We start from the raw sequence: 24,132 nt of genomic DNA on the forward strand, positions 1-24,132 counted from the left end.
TTCAAACAGAGATTTTTCAGAAGATGAGAGTCATGTGAGCCAGATAGGAGAGGGTGAGAACCCAGGAGGAGCCACACAAAGATTATCGAGATGCAGTGGCAGATGTGATAGAGAAAAACACAGGGCCACCTGAAATCTGTCGTCCTATCTGGTCCAAAACCAACATGTAGGAGAATCTGGAATTTTTGCTTTGAGTTAAAAATAAAATATGGGTAAAATGCATAAATGTTTTCCAGTAAAGTAAAAAATAAGAGTCGCATTTATAGATGAATCCATTGCACCTGATTGTTTCTACACGATCACGTCGTTGCTAAAAGTTATCAATGATCTCAATGTGCAAAAAGAACTCCCAGTATCTGGAGTTCAAGCTCCTCTTGGCTGAGAAACCAGGGACAAACATGTGAACAAGACCTGAATAATACCAGTAATGAAGAGTTCTCTCCAAAAATCAAGAAAAGGAGGCCCCAATCAGATGAGAGTGTAGCAAAATATGGTTCCCTCCACTTGCCTGAGATGGTTAACAGTCCAAGGCATTTCAGTTGTAGAATGGTTGGGTGCAACAGTAAAACATATGTGAGATGTGGGAAGTGCCAAATGTTGCTTTGTGTCTCCAAATAAAAAAATCACAGTACTTCCTCAGATATCATAAATGAATTGATTTTTGTGAAATAGAAAGCCCAGTGCAATCACTTGTTCCTGAACCAATGGCTTACAGCTAGTGAAGTGTCAGTGACTTCTAAGTTGGTCCCTGATCTACATTTTTATTATTATATTGTTATATAAATAAGTTTTAATATCCTGCTTACAACAAATTCAGTGGAGCTTTTAATTTTCTTAAATAGCTCTTGAATTTTGTTAGTTTCACATTCGTGATCAATGAACTCCCCTTGTGCACTGTAGTGCACATGTTGTAAAATTTAAATAAAATTGGTTAAAAACAATTTTGTTTTTGTAATGTGTTTTTTTTACCGTCCCAACACTTGATTTATCTGAAAAAGAAAAAAAGAAAAAGAAAAAAGGAAAATGCTTTTCCTTTTTTTCTTTTTTCTTCCTCCCTGGGTCTCAGGAGGACATTGTGTCTATCTTACTTTTAAATTGCTGACTATTTCAAGAAAGCACCCAAAAGACGGGGACCAGTGTTTATCATTACATATCTCCATTTTGAGTGTGGCAAGTCTATCATTCCCCTGTTATTCATAGACCTCAGTGGAGGTTTTTGTTTTTTTGGTTTTTTTACCTCTATAAAAGTTAATTGACTCTTTACAGTGACCTGCTATGGTTAATAATAACCTGCTCCGTCATGAGTGGAATCAAACCTTTTCTTCACTTTAGCATTTAACATTCCCAACCATATAATATGATACATTAATCGAACTACAGCTACTAAAAACACAATTTTCTTAATGCAAACATCAGTAACTCAAAATTAGCAACCAAAGGGTTCAGTCTGCAGTTCACACTCATGTGAAGCTACAGCCTCCCCCCTTAGTCTCTATCATCCTTCTGTTCTTGCAAAAACAAAACAAAGCAAGACAAAACATCCACCCTTCTTTTACAGGCTGGGTGAATTGTTGTGGACATTCACTAATCCTAAAGTCGGTACCGTTTTTGTCTCAATATCAAGTCAGTTAAACTTTTAGTCGTCAGTCCGTCACAGTCCAGTCACATGCATACATCCACACACATTCATACCAGATATTGCTGATAATGGAGTCTCACGCGCAACCTATTCGAGCCTCCATCACCAGCAAGATGACGTCATCATTTTGAAGGAAACAGTTCCTTGTTTTTGGACTGGATTGACTCGCTGCAATCCTTTTAGGCTCGGGACTTCTCATTCGATCAGTGTCCCATATAAGTGAATTTCTCCCAAGCTCATTATAATCATGGAGAAAAATACTTTGCGACTGTTTTCAGTAAGAATATTTTATAGCGCTTTAAAGTTCAATCTCTCAGGCCTGGATTAAAGAGCTGATTTGTTAAATCAGGAACTCACAAAATACCAAAATATCACCACCGGTGGATCATACAGTGGGGCAAAAAAGTATTTAGTCAGCCACCGATTGTGCAAGTTCCCCCACTTAAAATGATGACAGAGGTCAGTAATTTGCACCAGAGGTACACTTCAACTGTGAGAGACAGAATGTGAAAAAAAAATCCATGAATTCACATAGAGCTGGGCGATAGAACGATAACGATATGTATCGCGATATAACTTTTACTCGATAGAGAAATTAAACTATCGCGATAGACTTCGCCGCTCTTGTCCTCTTAAAAAAAAACAAAAAAAAACAGGTCAGCCAATCCAAATTAAGTAGCGCAGAGCCGAACCAATCACAGCCGCAGCGTCACGTCGCGTGACTTGTTACGTACAGCACAAGTGCCAAGCCGCACGTGTGTTTGTTTGGGAAGCAGCCAGCGCGTAATGGAGGAAATAAGTGTGCCGACTAGAAAAATCAACCGAGCGTGACCGAAGAGAAAACAGATGATGGTTCCAATGCCGGAGAGATTGTCGAACGGAAGAGCCATAGAAGTTCCGTAGTGTGAAGGTATTTCGGCTATTTCAAGTCTGACAAAAAACAGAGTAGCGTGCACTGTAAATTGTGCCGAAAGCAAGTCTGGAAATACAATAAACTGGTGCATGCGTCACACTGTGCGCCACGTTATTGTTTCGGTGAAATGAATTTCTACAATACTGTTACTGTTAATTCTACTCTCTGCAGTGTTTAAATGCTTACATATACACACAGTTACTGTCCCTCCACACATACGATTCGGTTCTGCTTCTATGCCGCAGCTTTGTTTACTTTTTCCCACCGAGGCTTCTAGGCATCTGATCTGGATTCCTGAGATCAAATATATTTTCCTTTGTGTTTGTTTTCTTCACATTTGTGGCTTTAATGTAGTGTTACATCCTGTTTGTTTGCTTCCATCTGTATACATGTCCAGATTCACTGTTATGTTTCTATTCTTACATTGCTGTGTGATCACTGTTCCCTCTGCTGACTGATGTGACCTTTTGTATCTCACACTGATACTTGTCATATTTGTATCTGCGCCTAAAAGATAAAAAGTTTTCCACGCTAAAACACAGCTCCACCTCCTGCAGTTCTCCCTCTGAACCACTAGATGTCTCTGTTATCTAAATGAAGACGTGCAGCACAGCAACCACAGCAGCGCTCAGATCACACGTGTCCTGTTATTATGTATAAAAGCATGAAACAGGTGAGACAGGTGGGATCAATATTAATGTTGTGGAAATATATGAAAAAGCAACAGAAGAGTGAAAACATTTCCTGTTTCTAGAAAGATCTTTCAGCTCACAGCTGCTCACAGACTGTATTTACAAGTGACAAACTGCAACTCTACAGTACATCTACAGTATATATCAAATATATTCTGTATTCAAATCTATTGAGTGATGTTTGAAAGTCTTTCCAGGTGAGTTTGATCCAGGAGGGTCTGAAGCCAGAGTCAGACAGAGACTGTGCAGAGACTGTAGAAGGACAGAGCAGCAGCAGAGCAGTCCAGATACACTGATGATCCTCTGTCAGATCCAGAGGGACACACAGGGATGATGCTGGACTCTACATTGTGTCTGACAGTGGAGCTGTTCTCAGAGCAGTTCACTCTGCAGCACTGACAGTCATCTGCACTTCTTCTCATTCCTCTGTCAGTCACTGCTGGATGAAGCTCTCCTCTCCACCTCCCAGTAACATGGCCCAGTCAGAGCGTCTCTACACACAAGCTGCTGCTGCTTCAACCTCTCTGGATCATCAGGACACAGCTCCTCCTCTCTCAGCACACACACCGTCCTGTTTACCATCATCAGCTCCACCTGCAGAGAGAAGAAGGAAGAGCAGAGGAGATAAACGAGTGTTTCCAGAGACTCTTCATCAGCTGTCAGTCAGTGATGCAGCACATCCAGTATAAAGAGCAGCAGGGACTTCAGTGCTGGGACTGTACTAGGACTCATTGTTGCTTCACTTTTTCTAATCTTTGGATTTTTATTGAAGTTGATGAAAATGTTTTTCCCTCCTAGTTTGAGTTTGGACTTTCATTCATTAGAAGAACCTTGGTGTGTCCACTCTGAGCTCTGTAGGAACCCCAACAACAAGCCCAACAATCCAGATGGACGGTTCCAGCTGTTAACTGGAGGAATTCCATCCAAACATCTGCTCTCACTAAATTCTTCCTCACCTACAGACTGTGTTCTTCACTGCTTTAAACTTGGAAATGAATGCAGTCATTGGTCTGCGTGCTGCTTTGTTCAGAGAGCTGATTGGCTGTTGACAGCGTTTGATCAGAGCGTGTCAGCCGTTACTATGGTGACCATAAAGGTCAGAAACAGGAAGTGTTTGTGTCCAATCCTGAAGCCTGTCACCATTCTCCTCTCACAGCTTCACTGAGAAGCTGCAGCTTTACAGGAAACACTGGATCTTTGTTTCATACTGACTGTGTTTAGTACAATACTGCTGACAGCACCACCCACTCACTCCATCACTCTACTGACCTCAGAGTCTCCAGTCTGTAGTCTGGACTCTGCTGAAGATCAGACAGCTGCTTCACATCTGGATGCTTCAGGTTGTTTCCTTGCAGCTCCAGCTCTCTCAGATGGGAGGGGTTGGACTTCAGTGCTGCTGCCAGATAATCACAGCTGATCTTTGACAAACCACAGAAACTCAATCTGTATAAAGAATGAAAGATGTAAGTTTATTAGACAAAGTGTGAGCTTGAAATCATTCAGTGTTTCATCATCTGTTCAGAGCTGAAGAAGGCTCAGAATGTAGAAGTTTAGAAAATGGAAACTCCAAACAGCTGAAGCCAACAGGAAGCAGCTTCAAACAGGAAACTGTGCAGAGTTTCAGACTATATGTCCTGATGCAGCCAGTTGGATTTTGTAAAGGAACTAACTGTCATCTGAAGCTTCAAATGGAACTAAGACTTCCTCCACTAGGTGGCAGTGTCTGATGAGAAAGTGTTAGTGGAGCTGGCCTGGAGTCAGAAACAGGAAGATGCAGGATTTGGGCTGAAATGGGGAAACGTGGTTCGCACTAGTGCCTTAAAGCAAGAAGGTTGTAGGTTGAAGCTTGTTGGCCTTTCTGTGGAGGTTGGATGTTCTCCCACAGTCCAATGAAATGCTGCTTAGGTTCATTGGTGCTTCTAAATTGGCTGTAGGTGTGGATGTGAGAGAGTGCTTCTCTGTCTCTCTCTGTTGGCCCTGTGATGGACTGCTCACCTATGCAGGTGGACCACGCCTCTTGCCCTATGACAGCTAGGGCACAGGCTGCAGCCCTGTGAGCCTAAGCTGAATAAACAGTTAGCAAAAATGATCCATAGATGGCCTGAAATCCCCCAGTTAGCAGTTTGGTAGATAGCTATGACATGCTAATCCCATCCAGCAGCTGTATTCTACCTGTAAGCTGATCCCTGCTGAGCCAAAGCACTTTTTCATATACAAATTACAACCTTTAATAGAAACCTATTGGTCAGCATCTTATTAGCCTGCTGTTAGCTTCATTCCACAGAAAACTGAGAGAAACTAACAGAGTTGATAAAGAATAAAGAGAAATGTGCTGATTTAAAGCCTTTGAAGTGCTTCAGATGATCTCTGTCCACTTCTGTCCACTCATTCATTCATGTAAGCTTTCTAATGCAGCTTTGATCTTCACAGTCTGCTTCATGAAACTCATTCTAACCCTGAATGTCAGAGTGTTCCTCCTTCTCTTTCCCATCATTCATGCTGGCAGTGGAGGAGATTTGGATGTTGGACTGTGTTTTGGATGATGTGTGTATGTTTGTGTTGGACTGCTGTCTGTAAAGCAAACACACATTTTGCTTTGGATTTCAGTGTCAGACAGACTTTAAGGTGGAATGAAGAGTTGGAGAGTTTCACAGTGAATTATCCAGTGGAGGATTTTTCTTCTTCTTTGAAGGTTTGAAATGTGAACATTGTTCTGCTGCAGTCAATGGACTAAACCAGAGAAGAAGAAAACAGACTTTACCATGAAGATCCTCAGTGTGGATCAGTATAATATCAGCCTGATGTCTGCAGTTTAGTGTCAGCACAACTTTCACATCATATTCATCTCAGCACAACTAAAACATGCTGACTGACCTCAGAGTTTCAAGTCCACATCCTGGACTCTCCAGGAAACCACACAGATGCTTCACTCCTGAATCCTGCAGCTCGTAGTTCCAGCTCAGGTCCAGCTGTCTCAGATGGGAGGGGTTGGACTTCAGTGCTGCTGCCAGATAATCACAGCTGATCTCTGACAAACCACAGCTCTCCAATCTGTATAAAGAATGAAAGATGTAAGTTTATTAGACAAAGTGTGAGCTTGAAATCATTCAGTGTTTCATCATCTGTTCAGAGCTGAAGAAGGTTCAGAATGTAGAAGTTTAGAAAATGGAAACTCCAAACAGCTGACAGAGTTCATACGCCTTTGTCAGGGTCAAATTCAAGCAAGACCATGTGAAAATTAAAACACATCATCCTAGGTGAACTTAAACACCTTTGTTCCCCTTTTGTTAAGACATAGAAAAGTACACCACACAAAAATACTGCAAAAGGAAACGGTCGCCTTATATACATAGTGTATGAACTCAAAATGCACATTTCACTTCAAATTAAGATTAAGGCTTTGAACAGATCACATAGTTCAGTTCAACATATAAGACTTTAAGAATGCACAAGCATCTACTTAAAATCTATTTAATTTATCAACCATGATATTATTTTGTACAATTCCAATGTATTTTGTTCATCTCCCTTAAATAAACAGGCAGTCTTAAAGTATGAAATATTCATATACAAACACATATAAATGTGTGTACTGTCTCAGTGGCTGATAGTACCCCACAGGCCTCAGTGTGAGCTTGAAGACATTTATAATGTTTAAGTAGTTTAATGTGCAGGTGCTGACGATAAACACATTTTGAATGAAAGCCGGGGAACTTTGGTAGCACAGAAACAAGTGGCTATTCTTTGTGACTATATGGATCACTCACAATACCATTATTTCACACAAAGGCACCAAATTAATACTCAAAAAAGCTGCAGCAATACACACAAATATAAACAGTACTTGGTGACAACTTTGCTTTTAGCCTTTAACCCTTCTTGACTACTTTTGATGTGGCCTCTATATTTTACCTTTAAAAACAGTTTATCTTGCCAATCTGTTATTTTCTCATTTTGACCAACTGTATCAGCACAATTTATCTAAATTCAGACAAAATTTAAAATACAAGTAGAAAGTGATATTTTGACTGTAAAAACCACACACATGTTTAACGAATCATCTTCATAACTTGAAATGCAAATAGAGATTGTACACTTTTAAAAATACGCACACGTTTTGCAAACAACAAAGTTATATGGTACTATTTACCAAAAAATGCAGCCAAGGCTCAGACGTTTTTCATATAATCATTTCAAACTATTTCCAGAACAATCAGGTGTCAAACAATAGTTTGTGTCACTCTAACACATATGAGAACAGCACAGGGATAAACCTGCAGGTCTGACAGCAGGTGTGTCACTCAGCGTTTACACTGCAATCTGCCTTTGTTGGCTTTAAGGCAGCAACTGTGACGATCACTAGTAGAACTGACACACAAAACAAAACAACAGCTACACACTAAATACACAAGACAACAAACTAACTTGAGACCAAACACGGTAAACGTCACAAATCTCTCACGTATCAAAACTCTCTCTCTCTTTCGCTCACTCGCTCTCTCTTGCCGGTCACTCCTAAAACTTCCCCCTTTTGCTAAACAACCAAATGTCATGTTTCCATATCATTTTTGATTGGTCGACATGGTACATTTTCCCACCTATAGGGCTTTGGAGCGTGATGTCACGGGAGATGGGCCATGCCCCCTTCCGCCATGACAGTAGGCCAGCCAAAGGATACCATTTCAGCTATGGATCGTACGTGTTGTGTTGTCGGTTGCAAGGTTAGATCACACGATCGTGAAGGCAAGAAGCTGGATAACGGGCTCTCTTTTCATCGTTTTCCATCCTGGAGGCAACGTGAGGGATCCCATGTATCCGATATTACTAAACAAAGACGTCAGGCTTGGATTGCAGCGGTGAGACGAGGGGATATCGAGTTCTCTGCAATCCCCAGCTTTTTGTTGGTTTGCTCACGGCATTTTCTTTCCGGTGAGTTCTAAATTAATTCATATCACTCTTGAAAGGCTTTTAGTGTTATTTTCAACGTGCTGCGGTCATAGATAATGAGATAAAACATGCTAATGTGTGATGCTGCAGAACCACATCATGTCGACTGAGTAGCTTATGATTTGGCATTATTGCAGGCAAACCAGCATATGAAATGGATGTAACAAATCCAGACTGGGCACCAACACTGCACATGGGGCATGACGACATACCTGTATCAGACTCGGACCGGCACTCAAGGCGTACGCAACAGAAGCGAAAAAGAGCACCCATCGGAGATAAACACCCCCCCCCCCCCCCTCTAAAAACATACTAAATTGCTATCACTGTACACTAATCCGCACATAACTTCCAGATGAATCACACACCTGTCATTGGAATATTGGTGTACATTTACCTTATGTCTAATTTTATCTTACAGGCTTTCGTTATGCAGCTGCAGAGTCTGAAGGTGTGCCCCGTGCAGAAGTGATTGATGAAGATCTGACAGAAGACCAACAGCAAAATCACAATGTCATGGAGGCAGTGGACAGCAGTTGTGTTGGACAAGTGGAGGTTGAGGTAGCAGCTGCAAATGTGGATATACTGAAGAAATGTAAACCTTTTAAAATGATGACAGATTACAAACTCTCAGCTGTGTCTGTAATCAAACCTCTGTAACTTTGCTTCACTTCAGCAGCATCAGCTCATGTTCACATGTTGATTCATGGTTTGCTTCAGTTTTTGATGGACTGCAGAATATTTTGAAGGTTATCTGCTATAAAAAGCCAGAACAGGAAAATCTGCTTCATGTGTTTCTGTTTGATCCTCAGTGACTTTGACACAAAGGCCTCTGCTGTGATGATCACACCTCTGATCAAGTCTCACAGTGTCAGCTTTGTTTTTATACATATGGATATGTGCTGATAAATGATCAGAGTTATAATATTTCCCACTGTCTGCTGTGTGCCGTGACCTTTGACCTGCTAAAGACAGTCAGCTGTGGATTATTCATTGTTGTGTCTGATACTTAGAACTGTGAGGAAGAACACTACACAGTTAATCAGGGTCCCCTCTCTCTGAATCAGGAAAGGTGGGCAGGCCGCGTGTGGGCCGCGGGCCATACGTTGAGTCTCACTGTTTGAAATGTGAACATTGTTCTGCTGCAGTCAATGGACTAAACCAGAGAAGAAGAAAACAGACTTTACCATGAAGATCCTCAGTGTGGATCAGTATAATATCAGCCTGATGTCTGCAGTTTAGTGTCAGCACAACTTTCACATCATATTCATCTCAGCACAACTAAAACATGCTGACTGACCTCAGAGTTTCAAGTCCACATCCTGGACTCTCCAGGAAACCACACAGATGCTTCACTCCTGAATCCTGCAGCTTGTTGTTGGAGCTCAGCTCCAGCTGTCTCAGATGGGAGGGGTTGGACTTCAGTGCTGCTGCCAGATAATCACAGCTGATCTCTGACAAACCACAGTCCATCAATCTGTATAAAGAATGAAAGATGTAAGTTTATTAGACAAAGTGCTTGAAATCATTCAGTGTTTCATCATCTGTTCAGAGCTGAAGAAGGTTCAGAATGTAGAAGTTTAGAAAATGGAAACTCCAAACAGCTGAAGCCAACAGGAAGCAGCTTCAAACAAACACAACAAGAGAAAAAACTCTGAATGTTTCACATTAAAGTCGTACATTTCTCACAAAGCTCAATTATGTGACTGACATTTCATCCCATGTCAGTTTGGCCTCATCCTGGGCCGGATTATCCAGCACACACTCTGACCACAGGCCCAGGGGCCACGCACAGCTGGGCCCCATCCAAGAGACAGCAAACAAACCAACACAATAATAAAAAGCACCATGTGATCTTCTTACATCTTCAAGACAAACATAGTAAAAACATGAGCATATTTGTTTCCTGATAAAATGATGTGACAGGTAGAACAGAGTAAAGTGGTGGTGTTACTGTTAAGTCTAATTGTTGAATGTTGCCATTGTGTTTCTTAAATTTGTACAGTCTTAGTTCAAGCAGTAGGATCAAAGCCATTCCTTTGATCCTGGCCACCTCTCCAACCACTCTGTGCTGGGGGAGGTTTTATTGTAGATACATCCTATCTGAAAGATCTGTTTCTTTTGATGTAAACTTCCTGGGTTTATGACCCTTTGGTCAGCAGGAGGTAACACACACACACACACACACACACACACACACACACACACACTTACATACAGTGCCTTGTCTATGTAACCAAAGGGGGGTTGCAAGGGGAGGTGCTTTGTAAACTATTGTTTGAAGATTGTCAATAAAAGGCAGCGAGAGGAGGCCACCACTGGGGTCATTGTCGTGCTGGACACAGACGAGGCCTCCCTTGCGCAAGTAATGGATCGATCGACTGTCTTGTTTTCTTCATGATGAATAAGTCTCTAGAATTAGCGGAGCTTGTGGAAACACAGACCCAAAAGTTACAGCCTTTCTCCCCTCTGCTGCCGAGGCTGTTAGTCTCTCCCAAACTCAGCTACAGGACTTCCAAATGAATGAAAGCAGCAGAAGTGGCTTTACAAATGAAAGAGGAAGAGGAGAAGAAGAGGAGAGGGAGGCCACCCTGACCATCACTCCAGCTGAAAACATCACACTGCTATTAGAGTTGGTGAGAAAATGTTGAGCAGGATGAGCTGCTGGCTAATCTGGAGGCTGTAGCAGCAGCTCACAGTCACAGTGGATTTCCACTCATGAAAAAGCTCTGGCTGCTTCATTTCTCATCTCATATCAGAGACTTTAATGCTTCACTGAAGCTGTACTGTGATGCTTCCATATCCCAGTGAGGCCTCCATAATGATTTCAGCTGTTCTGTACACACACTGTGTGCCCTGTATGGCTCAAAGTCTCTGCAGCCTGTTTTTATCTGCTATCATCAGATCTTCATCATCCTCATTCACATCCCTCACACACTCTACAGCCTCATCAGCACCGACTTCATCTTCACTGACTGATGGAGCACAACATGAACCTGTGGAGGCTGAAACACTGTCCTGTCAAACATCTCCCCGTCACCACTCCACTTCTGTCAGCCTTTAAATGAACCCTGCTCAAGTCTGTCACTTCTGTTTGGAGCCAAAAGGAAAAACTGTTGTTCAGTCGTTTGGAAAGACAACATTTCTGAAAGCACTCAAACTTCTTCACATTTGTCTTCAGACACATCCTGAACATTTAGGAACTAAAGAAAGTTTCAAACATCAAAGACATGAAATATAGAAAAACAACAACAGCCGCAGTCAGTGAACTCACCTCAGAGTCTCCAGTCGACAGTTTGGACTCTCCAGTCCAGCACACAGAAGCTTCACACCTGAATCCTGCAGCTTGTTCCAACTCATATCCAGCTGTGTCAGATGGGAGGGGCTGGACTTCAGAGCTGAGGCCACAACTTCACAGTGAGACTCTGAGAGTCCACACCGAGTCAGTCTGTGATAATAGAAAATATAAAATGTGTTATTATAAAAGCAGAAAATCTGCATTATAAACAGAGACTGAATGTATATGAAGACAAAACAGAGTGAGGTCATAATCTGATGAATCTGCTCTTCACATCTGTGCTTCAGCTCCTCTTACTGTGTTTGACATGACACAACGATTGAGTCTCTCTCAGACCTGCAGACTTTTAATGAGAATCTTTGCTTGGCTTTAATCTGCAGATGAAGGAGGAAGATGGTGTCACATTTAGGCTTCCATAATGTCCACAGTCTGTCACTGAGATCTGATCCAGAGTCAGAGTGAAGACACACATTTGGACTGTTTCCTGTTTTGACTCCAGAACATTTTGAATGAGTTCAGCTCAGTGAAGAGTTCCAGCTGGAAAGATGATCTCTGTTTGCTACCTGCTGTCAGGTACGACTGTTCACGTCCACACGCAGGAAAAACCTGCTGACTGTTACCAAACGGAGCAGAAATCTCATCACTGGACAATAATGATGAATGAACTGAGAGCTGCTGATATCAGATCTGATCTCAGGGGAACTAAACACAGAAATGATTGGCTCATTTTAGCTTTCTGAGCCATTATCTGCTGGTGTGTCGCTAGTTGGCAGAAAATGATTTGTATTCCTGTTCAGGGCTTCAGTGTTTATGAGTCCAGATCCAGGTGACAGCAAGTCAAAATGATGTTACCTGTCTGTGTCCAGCAGCAGCCTGTATTCACTTTGAATATTGTTATAACCTGACATGGATCAGTTTGTCTTTGATTGGTTTGTAAATGTCACTGTTTCCATTGGACCTGAGTGACGTACAAAGACAGAGAGGGAGAGAAAGGAGAGAGAGGATGGAGACAGCAAAGAGAGAGCAAACACAAACAGGTGAGAGTGGACAGGTGACCAAGGTCAGCAACCAATCAGAGAGCTTCTGTTTGACCCACAGTCACTGATGATGACTGCACATAACCAAGCAGTGTGTTACTCTGATATCAAATATGGATCCTGCTCTTATAATAATGATCATCAGATGATATTATTGTGTTATTTTGTAGCTGAATACGATGTTTGTGTGATTATCAGTGAAAGAAGCAGTGAGGAGGATGGAGAGAGAGAGAGGACAGAGGGTGAAGTTAGAAACACTAAAAGGATTTTTCATGGATTTCATGGATGATTTGAGTGATTTCCAGCAGGACACTTAAACATGTCAGTGGACGTCCTAAAGAACATATTCACTGATATGAAACGTGTCATTGAACAGGATTAATATCAGTGGAAACATGGTGGAAACAGCTGTGACTGCATGGATGTGACACACTTCAAATCTGTTCTCCACTCTTGGATTTGGGATCCATGGAGCTGCTGCTGAGTCTGTACAATAAAGGAATGGTGTGGAAGGTTGCAGCGTACGGACACAAACACTTTGTGGTTACAATCTGATTTTATTTTCAACATTAAACTACTAACCTACACTGATCAATGATGTTAATGATCACATCTGGACTCACCCAGCCTTTCTGCAGGTCCTCACAGCTGGAATCAGTCTCTGTCGTCCCCGCTCTGATGTTTTGTACTTCTGCAGGTCCAACTCATCCAGAACCTCCTCTGACATCTGCAGCATGAAGGCCAGAGCTGAGCACTGGATCTCAGAGAGTTTCTTCTCTGATCTGTTCTCTGACTTCAGGAACTCTTGGATCTCCTGAAATAATGAGAGGTCGTTCATCTCCATCAGACAGTGGAAGATGTTGATGCTTCTGTCAGGAGAGATTTCATCACTGTTCATCTCCTTCAGGTTGTTGATGACTCTCTGGATGGTTCCTGGACTGATCTCTGTCTGACCCAGCAGACCTACTAAGAGTCTCTGGTTGGACTCCAGACAGAGGCCATGAAGGAAGCGAACAAACAGGTCCAGGTGGCCATTTTTACTCTGGAGGGATTTATACATGGCTCTGTTCAGGAAATCATCCAGAGAGGACTCGTTGTATTTTTGTCCCAAGAAGTTCTTCAGCACCTCTGTCTTCCTGTTGGTGTGACAGTGGAACATGTAGACAGCAGCCAGAAACTCCTGAATGCTCAGATGAACAAAGCAGTAGACTGGTTTCTGGAAGATCACACACTCTCTTTTGAAGATCTCTGTACAAACTCCTGAGTACACCGAGGCCTCTGTCACATCCAGACCACACTGCTCCAGGTCTTCTTGGTAGAACATGATGTTTCCTTTCTCCAGATGTTCAAATGCCAGCCTCCCCAGCTTCAGAAGAACTTCCCTGTCAGCCTCCGTCAGCTCCTGTGGACTCGTCTCACGTCCCTCATGGTACTTGTTCTTCTTCCTCTTTGTCTGAACCAGCAGGAAGTGTGAGTACATGTCAGTCAGGGTCTTGGGCAGCTCTCCTCTCTGCTCTGTAGTCAACATGTGCTCCAGAACTGTAGCAGTGATCCAGCAGAAGACTGGGATACTACACATGATGTGGAGGCTCCTGGATGTCTTCATGTGGGAGATGATTCTGCTGGACAGCTCTTCATCACTGAATCTCCTCCTGAAGTACTCCTCCTTCTGGGCGTCAGTGAAGCCTCGTACTTCTGTTAGCCTGTCAACACGTGTAGGAGGGATCTGATTGGCTGCTGCGGGTCGGGAAGTTATCCAGACGAGAGCCGAGGGAAGCAGATTCCCCTGGATGAGGTTTGTCAGCAGCTGGCTGACTGATGACTTCTGTGTGACATCAGACAGTAGCTTCCTGTTGGTGAAATCCAATGAAAGTCTGCTTTCATCCAAGCCGTCAAAGATGAACAAAAACTGAGAGACAGCCAGCTTCTCTGCTGTGACCTTCTGTAATGTTGGATGGAAAACATGGAGCAGCTCCAGAAGACTGTACTGCTCATCTCTGATCAGGTTCAGCTCCCTGAATGAAAGCAGAACCACCACACTGACATGTTGGTTCTCCAAGCCCTCTGCCCAGTCCAGAGTGAACTTCTGCACTGAGAAGGTTTTTCCAACACCAGCCACGCCGTTGGTCAGAACCACTCTGATAGGTCTCTGTTGGTCAGGTAAGGCTTTAAAGATGTCCTGGCACCTGATTGGAGCGTCATGGAGGGCGTCCATCTTGGAAGCTGTCTCCAGCTGCCTCACCTCATGTTGGGTATGAACCTCTTCACTCTGTCCCTCTGTGATGTAGAGCTCAGTGTAGATCCTGTTCAGGAGGGTTCTACTTCCTGTTTCATCACTTCCTTCAGTCACACGTTCACATCTCCTCCTCAGACTGATCTTATGTTCATCTAAAACCTCCTGCAGACCAACATCTGCTGAAAGAAAGAAAAACAATGAGACTAAAGAGAAAGAAAACTCTTCAATGTCTGAACAACACAAGAAGTCCAGTTTTCAGAAATGAGTCCATCAGCAGACAGATGTTCAGTCTTACTTTGTACACAGCTGCTCTGACTGGCTGTCTGCAGTCCAGCTCTGCTTCTGGATCTTTCTCCACACTGGGGACAGAAGGAGTCTCCTGATGGAGCAGACTGGTCCCAGTATGAGGAGATGCACTGTCTGCAGAACCAGTGTCCACAGCTGGTAGAGACTGGATCCTTCAGGACGTCCTGACACAAAGCACAGCAGGACAGCTGCTCCTCATCACAAACACCACTCCTCTTCCTCTCTCTGTGAACACATTTCTTTATCACTAAAACATTTACTGTCAGTGAAAAACATCCAGATGTGACCAAACTGCAGTTCCTCACAGTTCCTTTGATTTCATCAACACTAATGAGCTGCTCTTCCTGTCTGCCTGTCTCATTAAACACTGAGTGATGAATACAAACTCAACACTTCCTGCAGACTTCCTGACTTCACAATAAAAGCTTTCCATCAGAGAGACACAGTTATGACTTTCACTGTTTTACAGCCGCTGTGTGCAGATTATCTGGGTCAGTTCACTCTGAAGCAGCTTAGAAGTGTCCGTGTAGAGCCGTGGTCTGACACACAGAGACTTCTGATTTTCTCTGTTTAAACAAACATGATGAAGATGAGCAGGTTTCTCTTCTAGTATAAACTCTGTGTCTCTCTGGCCGGCTCATGATGGCTCTTCAGGTTTTATGTTTTGCTCTCTCCTGCTAGCGTTTTGCCTGCCTGGGTGGAGCTTGTAATGGCCTCTCGCTCTTGGTCCACACAGTTATGATGATTACACCACCTGTTGCTGACTCACCTGGGCTTACCGGTAACCATTAAACGCTGCGGCATGGAGCAGTTTGTCGCTGGGACATTGACCCTCCTGTGTTCATGATCTCAGCTCATTGCTAAGAAATCTCTCTTTTAATTCACCAGTTGGGTTAACTTTGTGTATACTTTGAGTATATATTTCCCCGGACCTGGTTACAAACGCTTACCTGTGACTCCCGTGTGTGGCTGTGTGAGTGGAGAGCAGGACACGAGTGACTGAAGAGGAGTGAGTGTGGACTCCCTTCCCTCTTTTCCCTGGAGCCCTGGACCCCCTCCCCGACCTTTTTGTTTGTCAGAACTCAGTCTGTGCTTGAGTTCCTCTGTTAGCCATGACATCTTGTTGGTTCTCTCTCTTCAGGTCCCTGTAAGTGTTTGATCTAAAACATTATATTTATTCTGCTTTGATTGTTTTGTGTGCTGAGGGACATTGTTGCATGATCCACTTTTTCTTATCACTCAAATATCCTGATACTTTCAGAAAGTTGGAGAGCTCTCCTGGCTTGCTTAGTCTTTGCTCTGTACTGCAGTACTTGCATTGGTTTCACTGGACAAGTCTTCATGTGAATCTACAACTGATCTGACATTGTGGCACAAACACAGTAAACAAACACTACGAGCACCTTGTTTCATGTGCAGTGGCTTTCTTCTCATTCTGTTACTGAACACTGTATGAAAAGCCTCTCACTGCCAGCATCCTTCCAGCCCCATGACAACAAGACCAACTCACATCTTCACAACACCAAGAATTTTCCCCCTTTTCTTTGGAGAAACTGAGAAGCCAATAGGATTGTAGCTCAAACTTGCTCACAGTCCTGCTTCATCAGGAGCAGGACTTGGGGCGACCGTAGCTCAGGGGTTTGGGAAGCGTATCTGTAACCGGAAGGTTGCCGGTTCGATCCCCGGGCTCTCTGTCCTGGTCGTTGTGTCCTTGGGCAAGAGCCTTTACCCTACCGCCTACTGGTGTTGGCCAGAGGGGCCGATGGCGCGATATGGCAGCCTCGCTTCTGTCAGTCTGCCCCAGGGCAGCTGTGGCTACAACCGTAGCTGCCTCCACCAGTGTGTGAATGTGAGAGTGAATGAATAGTGGCATTGTAAAGCGCTTTGGGTGCCTTGAAAAGCGCTATATAAATCCAATCCATTATTATCACTGCTCACTCCTACCTGTGTTGGTGCTGAATGGACAGTCATAGCCTGCTGCTAGCATGAATGCTAAATGTACTGCTGTGGATGATCAGCAGAACAAGATGTTGTCAGTTTGACTGTTTGCTGTATTTAAAGTGTTTTTCTCAGTTCGTCTGTATTCAAAGTGCATTCGGGGCTTTAGCTGACAGCTCTTTGTGCTAACAAACTAAACTCTCTTAGTTTAAGCCAACAGACTTTACCAAACACAAAGCCTGCTGCTGCCTCCATGGGTTAGCTTGTGTGACTGGTGTTTGCACCAATGAAATCTAAATCACACTAATGTGTCCTCCAAGGTGTTTGGTGGGAGCACTGAGTGAAACATAAGAGCTCTGGTAAAATAACAAACAGGGCTGTGAGAGCAACTGAAGTGATAAAAATACTGTTTAAAGATAAAAAACACTTTGATGTTCTCTCGTCACCTAACAAAGTCCAAACCCTGTGAACTATTTTAGCTTTAATAATTGTGGATTCAGGTATCCTGAACCCATCTTTGGACATTTGTAATTAAATATTTTAAAACTCCATCAAAGACTCCTGATGTGGCTGTTTGGAGAAGGAAAAGAGGGACAAAGTGGAGCGTTGAGCTGAGGCTTCATTCACTGCAAACCTACAGTTATGTTTCCTTATTTCTGCTGTTTGCATGTTCACAGCTGAAATAAAGCTGCCTCTTTGACTTCATCCTGTTGTGTTTGGGTCCAATCCTGCCTGCCACACAGCGCTACAGGACAAAGTCTAATATTTTTATCTTTTTAATGAATCTTTGGTCATATTTATCCAGGAAAACACAAACATGTAAAGGAGTCATCACAGGTCTCTGACCTCGTTGGTCCAGGTTCACCACTGAAGTGTGGAGGGTGAGGCATGGACCAGTCACTCCTCACAGACGGACAGCTGGATCCTGCAGACTGTGACCTCTGACCTCTGCAGACACAAACATGTTTTATTCAATGATCAATTCTCTGATAAAGTGATTGAAGCAGCTGTGGTCACACAGACTGCAGATAATGCAGCTGTTTCCTGTCAGCAACAGTCCTCTTAGATTAGAGTTCAGCTTTTTACAGGAAAACAAATGTCCCTGAATGCAACAGTGAGACACAGTCTGCCTGTGTGGCTGTGATAGCTGCCGTTAGGAGCGCTCATGTGTTTGCAGTTAGACGAGGAGATGTTACCATCATGGACACGTTAACAAATCCTGCAGCATCACGTGGCACAAACACTTTGTGTTCCTGTCATCTGCAAGCAACAGGAAGTTCATTAATAAAGGCGGGATGGAGACGCGACTGTGATGGTTCTCCTTCATCCAGCTGTTACACACATCTGGGCTCACACGACGAGCCTTTGTCTAATACAGCAGCTGCTCTCTGAACACTTTTCTGAAGAGGAGCTGCACAAACCTTTGTTTGCTTTCTAGAGCAGCGTATCAAAGTCAAACTACCCACTGCTAGCAGCTGTTTCTATCATAGTTTAGGATCCAGATGTGTGAAGTCTAGATTTACACCTCTGATTAAAATACATAGTTAAAAACAGCCAATTGAGTCCAAATGTGTCTTAAACCAGATAAACTGACAGTTACAGCTGAGCCTGTGTGTCCTTGGAGACACTGCTCTGCTACAGAGATGCATTTTAGAAACCAGGAAACATCAAAATCATTTAAATCAGAGAGTTCTTGTTACTAACAGCTCACCTCTCTGCAGCAGAGACTTTGAAATTAATGATGACATCTTTAGACCAGTCACTCTTACAGGACACACAGCTGGGTGGAGGTCCAGGCTGGTTCCTGTGAATAATGATGGAGCAGTGATGTGAGTGCTGAGCTGTGACATGGAGAAGAGTCATGGACAGTTAGAGATGGTCATCTCACCTCTGAGCTTTGGTCTGGCTCTCATGTTCCCCACACAGAGTGCTTTTAGAGGGAGGGACTCCCTCCTCTCTGTCCTCACACTGATCCATGCTGCTCAGTTCACATCAGCTCACACACACTTTCTACCTTCACCTGCAGAGGAAACACAAATCAGCCCAGCGACACACTGACTGACCCACTCAGCACCCACTGATTGATTCAGACACGTTTTAATCCCCAAAAGTTGATTCTGTTCATCTGGATGTTTTCAGTGGGAGAAACGTTTCATGACTCATCCAGGTGACTCCTTCAGTCTCAGCTGACTGCAGGTTTCCAACCTTATAAACAGGACATTTGCACAATGGCTGGGAGGTCATGACCATTGATCAACAACCACTGATCAATGGCCATGAGTCCCATTCACAGAGAGTTGGGGAATGTCTGCAATCACAGCATTACCTAACCCTTACCTGGATGATTGAGCATCAAGACACTTTTTAATATTTTACTAATTTCTGAAGCTTTTTACCAACTTTGTTCAAATTGGTCTGCTGTCATTTTATTGTTGACAAAAAGAGATTTTGAGTTTGAGTGTTGACGTTTCCATGTGGGACTGTTGCTGCAACACCAGGATGTTACTACAGAATACACTTTATATTGTGAGCACTTGGATGTTAGTCCAGTGGTCCTAAACTGACACACCTGCACCTGGATTCATTCTGACCAGATTTTAGCCCAACAGTGTTTCATACTTAATACATCAGACACAAACTCTGCAGCTGTCATTGTGTGCAGTGTGTGTGCAGTGTGTGTGCAGTGTGTGTGCAGTGTGTGTGCAGCGGGACACCGTGTCCTATGAGTGTTATACTACAATAAACAGAGCCTGACCGCGGGCATAAAGAGGGCAAAAACCCACTTATGCTCTAAAGATGAAGTTCTGTTTCTCTTCAAATGAGCCTCAGAGCATGTGGAGGGTCATTGAACGCATCACAGATGACCTCAAGAACAACAGGCTGAAGAACATAAAAACAAACGCAGAGTTTCTGTCTGACGGTTTGAACATGAAACAGGAATTATTGAGCAAAAACGGCCAGTTTACTAATTTATGATCAATCATCAACGCATTCACCTACAATACACGAATGAACATCAGCAGTTAAACTGAAAATAACCTGCATACAAATACGACAGCAGACTATAGCGAACGAGCAGAGAAATGCATTTTATAGATGAAGTGTTGGCAGCGACTCTTAGGACAGCCTGTCTCACTGTCAGCAGTTAAACAACATCCACACACTGGAAGCCCGTTTGCGTCACTAAAAAAAGAAGGATCCAGAACTCGAAATTTCGACTTATTTTATCGTAATTTCGACTTATTAACTTGGAATTTTGAAAAAACTAACTCAAAATTAAGAGTTAGTGCTGTCAATCAGTCATTTACGTGAATGACGTAATTTCCTTGTTACCCGGAAGCTGAAGCCCTCAGCTACAAATGCTACAGCTAAGACACCAGAATAACAGCCAGTCATAAATGCACAAGTCGCTGATTATTGTCTGTGTGGCTTCACAAATGATGAAATCCTTCTGTTATTAGCTGAATCACATGGCGTTAATATCAGCTAACGTACTCTCGAAAGCGCCGATTTGTTGCGATGCGGGTTTGAGTGCGCATTGTAGCTGGATTACTGATTGGCAGAACTAACTCGACATTTTGAGCTACTTTTCTCAACATTTTCGAGTTATAAGTCGAAATTTCGAGAATGGATCCTTTTTTGTGGCGGAAACGGGCTTCCGTAACAGACTGATGGAGGCAGGAGAAGCTGCCTACAGACATCAGTCAGTGGATCCACAGTAACATCGAGTTCAGCTGCTGATCATCAACTGTTTCTGTCTCGTTCCCAGACTCTGATCTCACATAAAACGAAGCAGATTTATGCTGAAACTAAGCTGCACACAGCTGATGTCAGCCAGGAAAACAGTACAGACTGCTAACGTTACCTTAACTTCGAGACGATCAACTGCACCACAACATTCACGAAAGCGAAAGTAAAAGCGACGGAAGGAAACGATCAGAGAGGCGTTTGAGGGACGGTCAGAGTCAGGAACCTCAGAAACGCATCAGGCTGGAGTTTAATTCTGTTTTCATCTTTAGAAACATCTGGAAATAGTTATAAAAACGCTGCGTAATAAAGAAAAATAGTGTAGATTAGTTTGAGTTGTGTTTAGCTGAGCTGTGTCTTTAATCTGAAGTTCATTTTGTGGAGGAGCAGCAAGACTTTCAGTGTTACTCTCAGAGAAAGCCTCCCAAATGTCTGTTGTCTTAATAGTGGAATTATCTGGAAAATGAACCAGTTCTTATGAGCTGCTTTTCTGTATGAGCAGTCAAAGCATTTTATACAGCGTGCTTCATTCACACAAGCACTTCTTTTTCTAACAATGACACTATGATGGATGCATCGGAGAGGAAGTCGGGGTTCCACATCTTGCCCAAGGATACCGTGGCGTGCAGACTGGAGCAGCCAGGGATCAAACCTCCAACCTTCCAGTTAGTAATTCTACCTGCTGAGCTACAGTCTGTACTTCCTGAACAACACACCCTCCTTTTGTTTCTTTATTTCCACTAGCAACCAGGACCATAATGAACCCTGACTCCCACAGACACTCAGGATCCACCTGCCCAGTAAGTCACCCGCTAACTGCAACTATCAGAGCCCTGACCTTCTGCAGAGACGAGTCACACTGAACACAGCAAGTGTCCCTGCTCTCAGATACAAAATCTGCCTTTAAAAGTTCAGAGTAATGAAATCAGCAGTTCTGGTTCTAGAATTTGTAGTCTCACACACATGTGCAGAGCACTTTTGGTTGTTTTGGTTGACATCGGTTGATATTCTGCTGCAAACAACTAATGAGGACATTTTCTAAAAGCTTTGAGTGTCCATCAGGATCCTGTAGAAACAGCTTCTGGCTGCAGCTGCTGTGGAGCTCCACAGTAACCGGAAAAACGTAACTTCAGTTAAATCGACTTTGACAGCGAAACTAAATTGCGTTTTTGTTACTATTGATGCTGCTGAGAAATAAAAATGGTTTTAAGTTTTTTTTAACACTCTGGGTTTGTTCAAAAAAATGCACCATCCCCTAAATTGTTCGTGGCCAAAAGTGACACTTGCTGTTTCGCTGATTCATTTATTTTTTTTACAGTACATCGTGTTGTGCGTTCTGATTGCTGTAGACCATTGTCAATCAATCTAGTGTCTCCTGTACAGGAGCGGTCCCTAATAGGCCCACGGACCGGTCCGTGAGTCTTTTGGTACCGTTCCGCGAGAGTTGATCCTCCGGTGTGAAATGTATGGTTGTAGTTGTGTGTCTTATTTTGAAAGAACTATTTACGCGTTACCATAGTGACCAGAGAGCATTAAAAAGCAGAGAGGAGGACGTCACTGTCATTGTTGTTGGCGCACAGCTCAAGTCACGTTTATTATTATATTTACAAAACACCACAGTTTCTTTTTTTTATTCTTTTGTTGTATTTATCCGCGACACCTTAAAGGTCGTTCCCTGAAAATATTGTCTGACATTAAAGTGGTCTGTGGTTTTTTTTGTAATGTGTCTTATCTTATTAACATGATAGTGATTTATTGATTCTAACCCTAAATCTATCCAGTAATGTCTGCACATATTTTCAGTACTGATTTTAAAGTGTTTTAATCCTTCTGTCACTCAGGGAACCCAATAAGGATTCAAATACTCCAAAAGTCAACCAATGACATTGATGTGTAAGACTATTTAATAATTATTTATTTTTTATATTTCATTTATTCATTCATTCTTTGCACTGTGATTTAACCCATCTTTGTGTAAAGCAGGGGTGTCCAGGCCTTGAGAGCCAGCGTCCTGAAGCTTTTAAATGTATCTCTGCTGCAACACACCTGAATAAAATTATTAGGTCATTAGCATGACTCTACCCTACTCAAGTAAATTTAAATAAATGTAAGTACATACCACCAGGTAGCTCCACTCGTACCCAGTGTAACGGGAAGTGAGAGGGTTAGGTTTTGGCGCTTTGAATGTTCAGTTGTGTGATGCAGCGATTAACGTTTGAGTAAAATATTGGGCTCCCTCGTGTCTTCCCTACATTCCTCCACAATGTCCGTTTTTGCAAAAATGTACTTCTAGAAGTACTTTTATTGCACGATGTTCATTCACTCATGAGCTGCTGCAACATGAATCAAATGGCTGAACTGCCACCTTGGCGTGCAGTCAAGTTCTACAGTCTGCTAATGATCTAATAATAAGTATTAATATTCCTCACTCACCTTACTAAATGTTTGTGAACACAGCCAGAAACATTTGCATCACAAACACAGACTAGTGTTTATTAGCAGAAGCTTTTGGGTGGTTGCTCTCAAACCTGTGTACAAGTTGAAGCATTAATGGTCCCTTCACTGATTTCCAGGTATCCAATGTCAGGGCTAACAGATGGATTCAGACGCAGGCAGCGTTCTGGCAAGCAAAGGGTTGACAATTTATTAACACAGAAGGGAAACCACAGTGATGTGTATATACAGTGAATGGGGCAGGGCTTCAGGGCTCCAGGGGAAGGAATCCACACTCGCTCTCCACTCGGCCCAAACTCCGCCACTCCTCTTCTTACGCACACTCGCTTCTCCACAGCCACTCTCGCTCCAATTTCCACTTATGTTGACACACACAGGGATCACAGGTCAGGGTCCGCCACCAGTTCCGGGGAGATCTAAACACAAAGAGTCCAATTAGATCAATACGCCACACAACACTGAGAGAGTTTGTCTTAGGAGAGCTGAGAGCACGAACACGGGAGGTTCAACGTTCCAGTGCCGAATACTCCGTGCCGCAGCGTTAAATAGGCAAGGGGGACGCCGCCTGATCAGCAACAGGTGTAGAAATCACCGCAGATACGTGGGCCAAGGGTGAGAGCCCACAATGAGCTCCACCCAGGGAAGCAGGAGAGAAAACAAAACAAACCTGTGGCCAACATGAGCGAGCCGGAGAGGCACAGGGACCATGACAGCCAATACCAAGTGCACAAGTTCACCCCAGATGGTTCCTCTTCTCTGTAACTTGGAGGATGTGGAGTAGGCTGTATTTTAATCAAAGACATATCAATCAATCAATCAATCAATCAATCAATCAATCAATCAATCAATAACCATGTCTAAAAACAACACAGGTTGACCAAAGTGCTGTACACAGTAAAAGAAAAAGTAAAAAGTAGAAACAAAT

The 24,132-nt window shown here is 43.1% G+C and overlaps 1 protein-coding gene across 1 annotated transcript; it reads right to left on the reverse strand.

Moving 5' to 3' along the window:
* Positions 1 to 4,500: 4,500 nt before the first annotated feature.
* On the reverse strand, positions 4,501 to 19,312 carry LOC146634670 (protein NLRC3-like). Its single transcript, XM_085378848.1, is given in 11 exon segments — positions 4,501 to 4,687; positions 6,119 to 6,295; positions 9,492 to 9,735; positions 10,495 to 10,543; positions 11,168 to 11,204; positions 11,466 to 11,639; positions 13,150 to 14,941; positions 15,058 to 15,293; positions 17,853 to 17,954; positions 18,718 to 18,810; positions 18,895 to 19,312. Coding segments are annotated over 11 exon segments (3,180 nt in total). The 5' UTR covers positions 18,984 to 19,312.
* Positions 19,313 to 24,132: the final 4,820 nt, after the last annotated feature.

The sequence above is a fragment of the Diplotaxodon limnothrissa genome, linkage group LG3, assembly GCF_057381915.1.
Source record: "Diplotaxodon limnothrissa isolate DT_005_m linkage group LG3, D_limnothrissa_male_GT1.1, whole genome shotgun sequence".
NCBI classification, from domain to species: Eukaryota; Metazoa; Chordata; class Actinopteri; order Cichliformes; family Cichlidae; genus Diplotaxodon; species Diplotaxodon limnothrissa.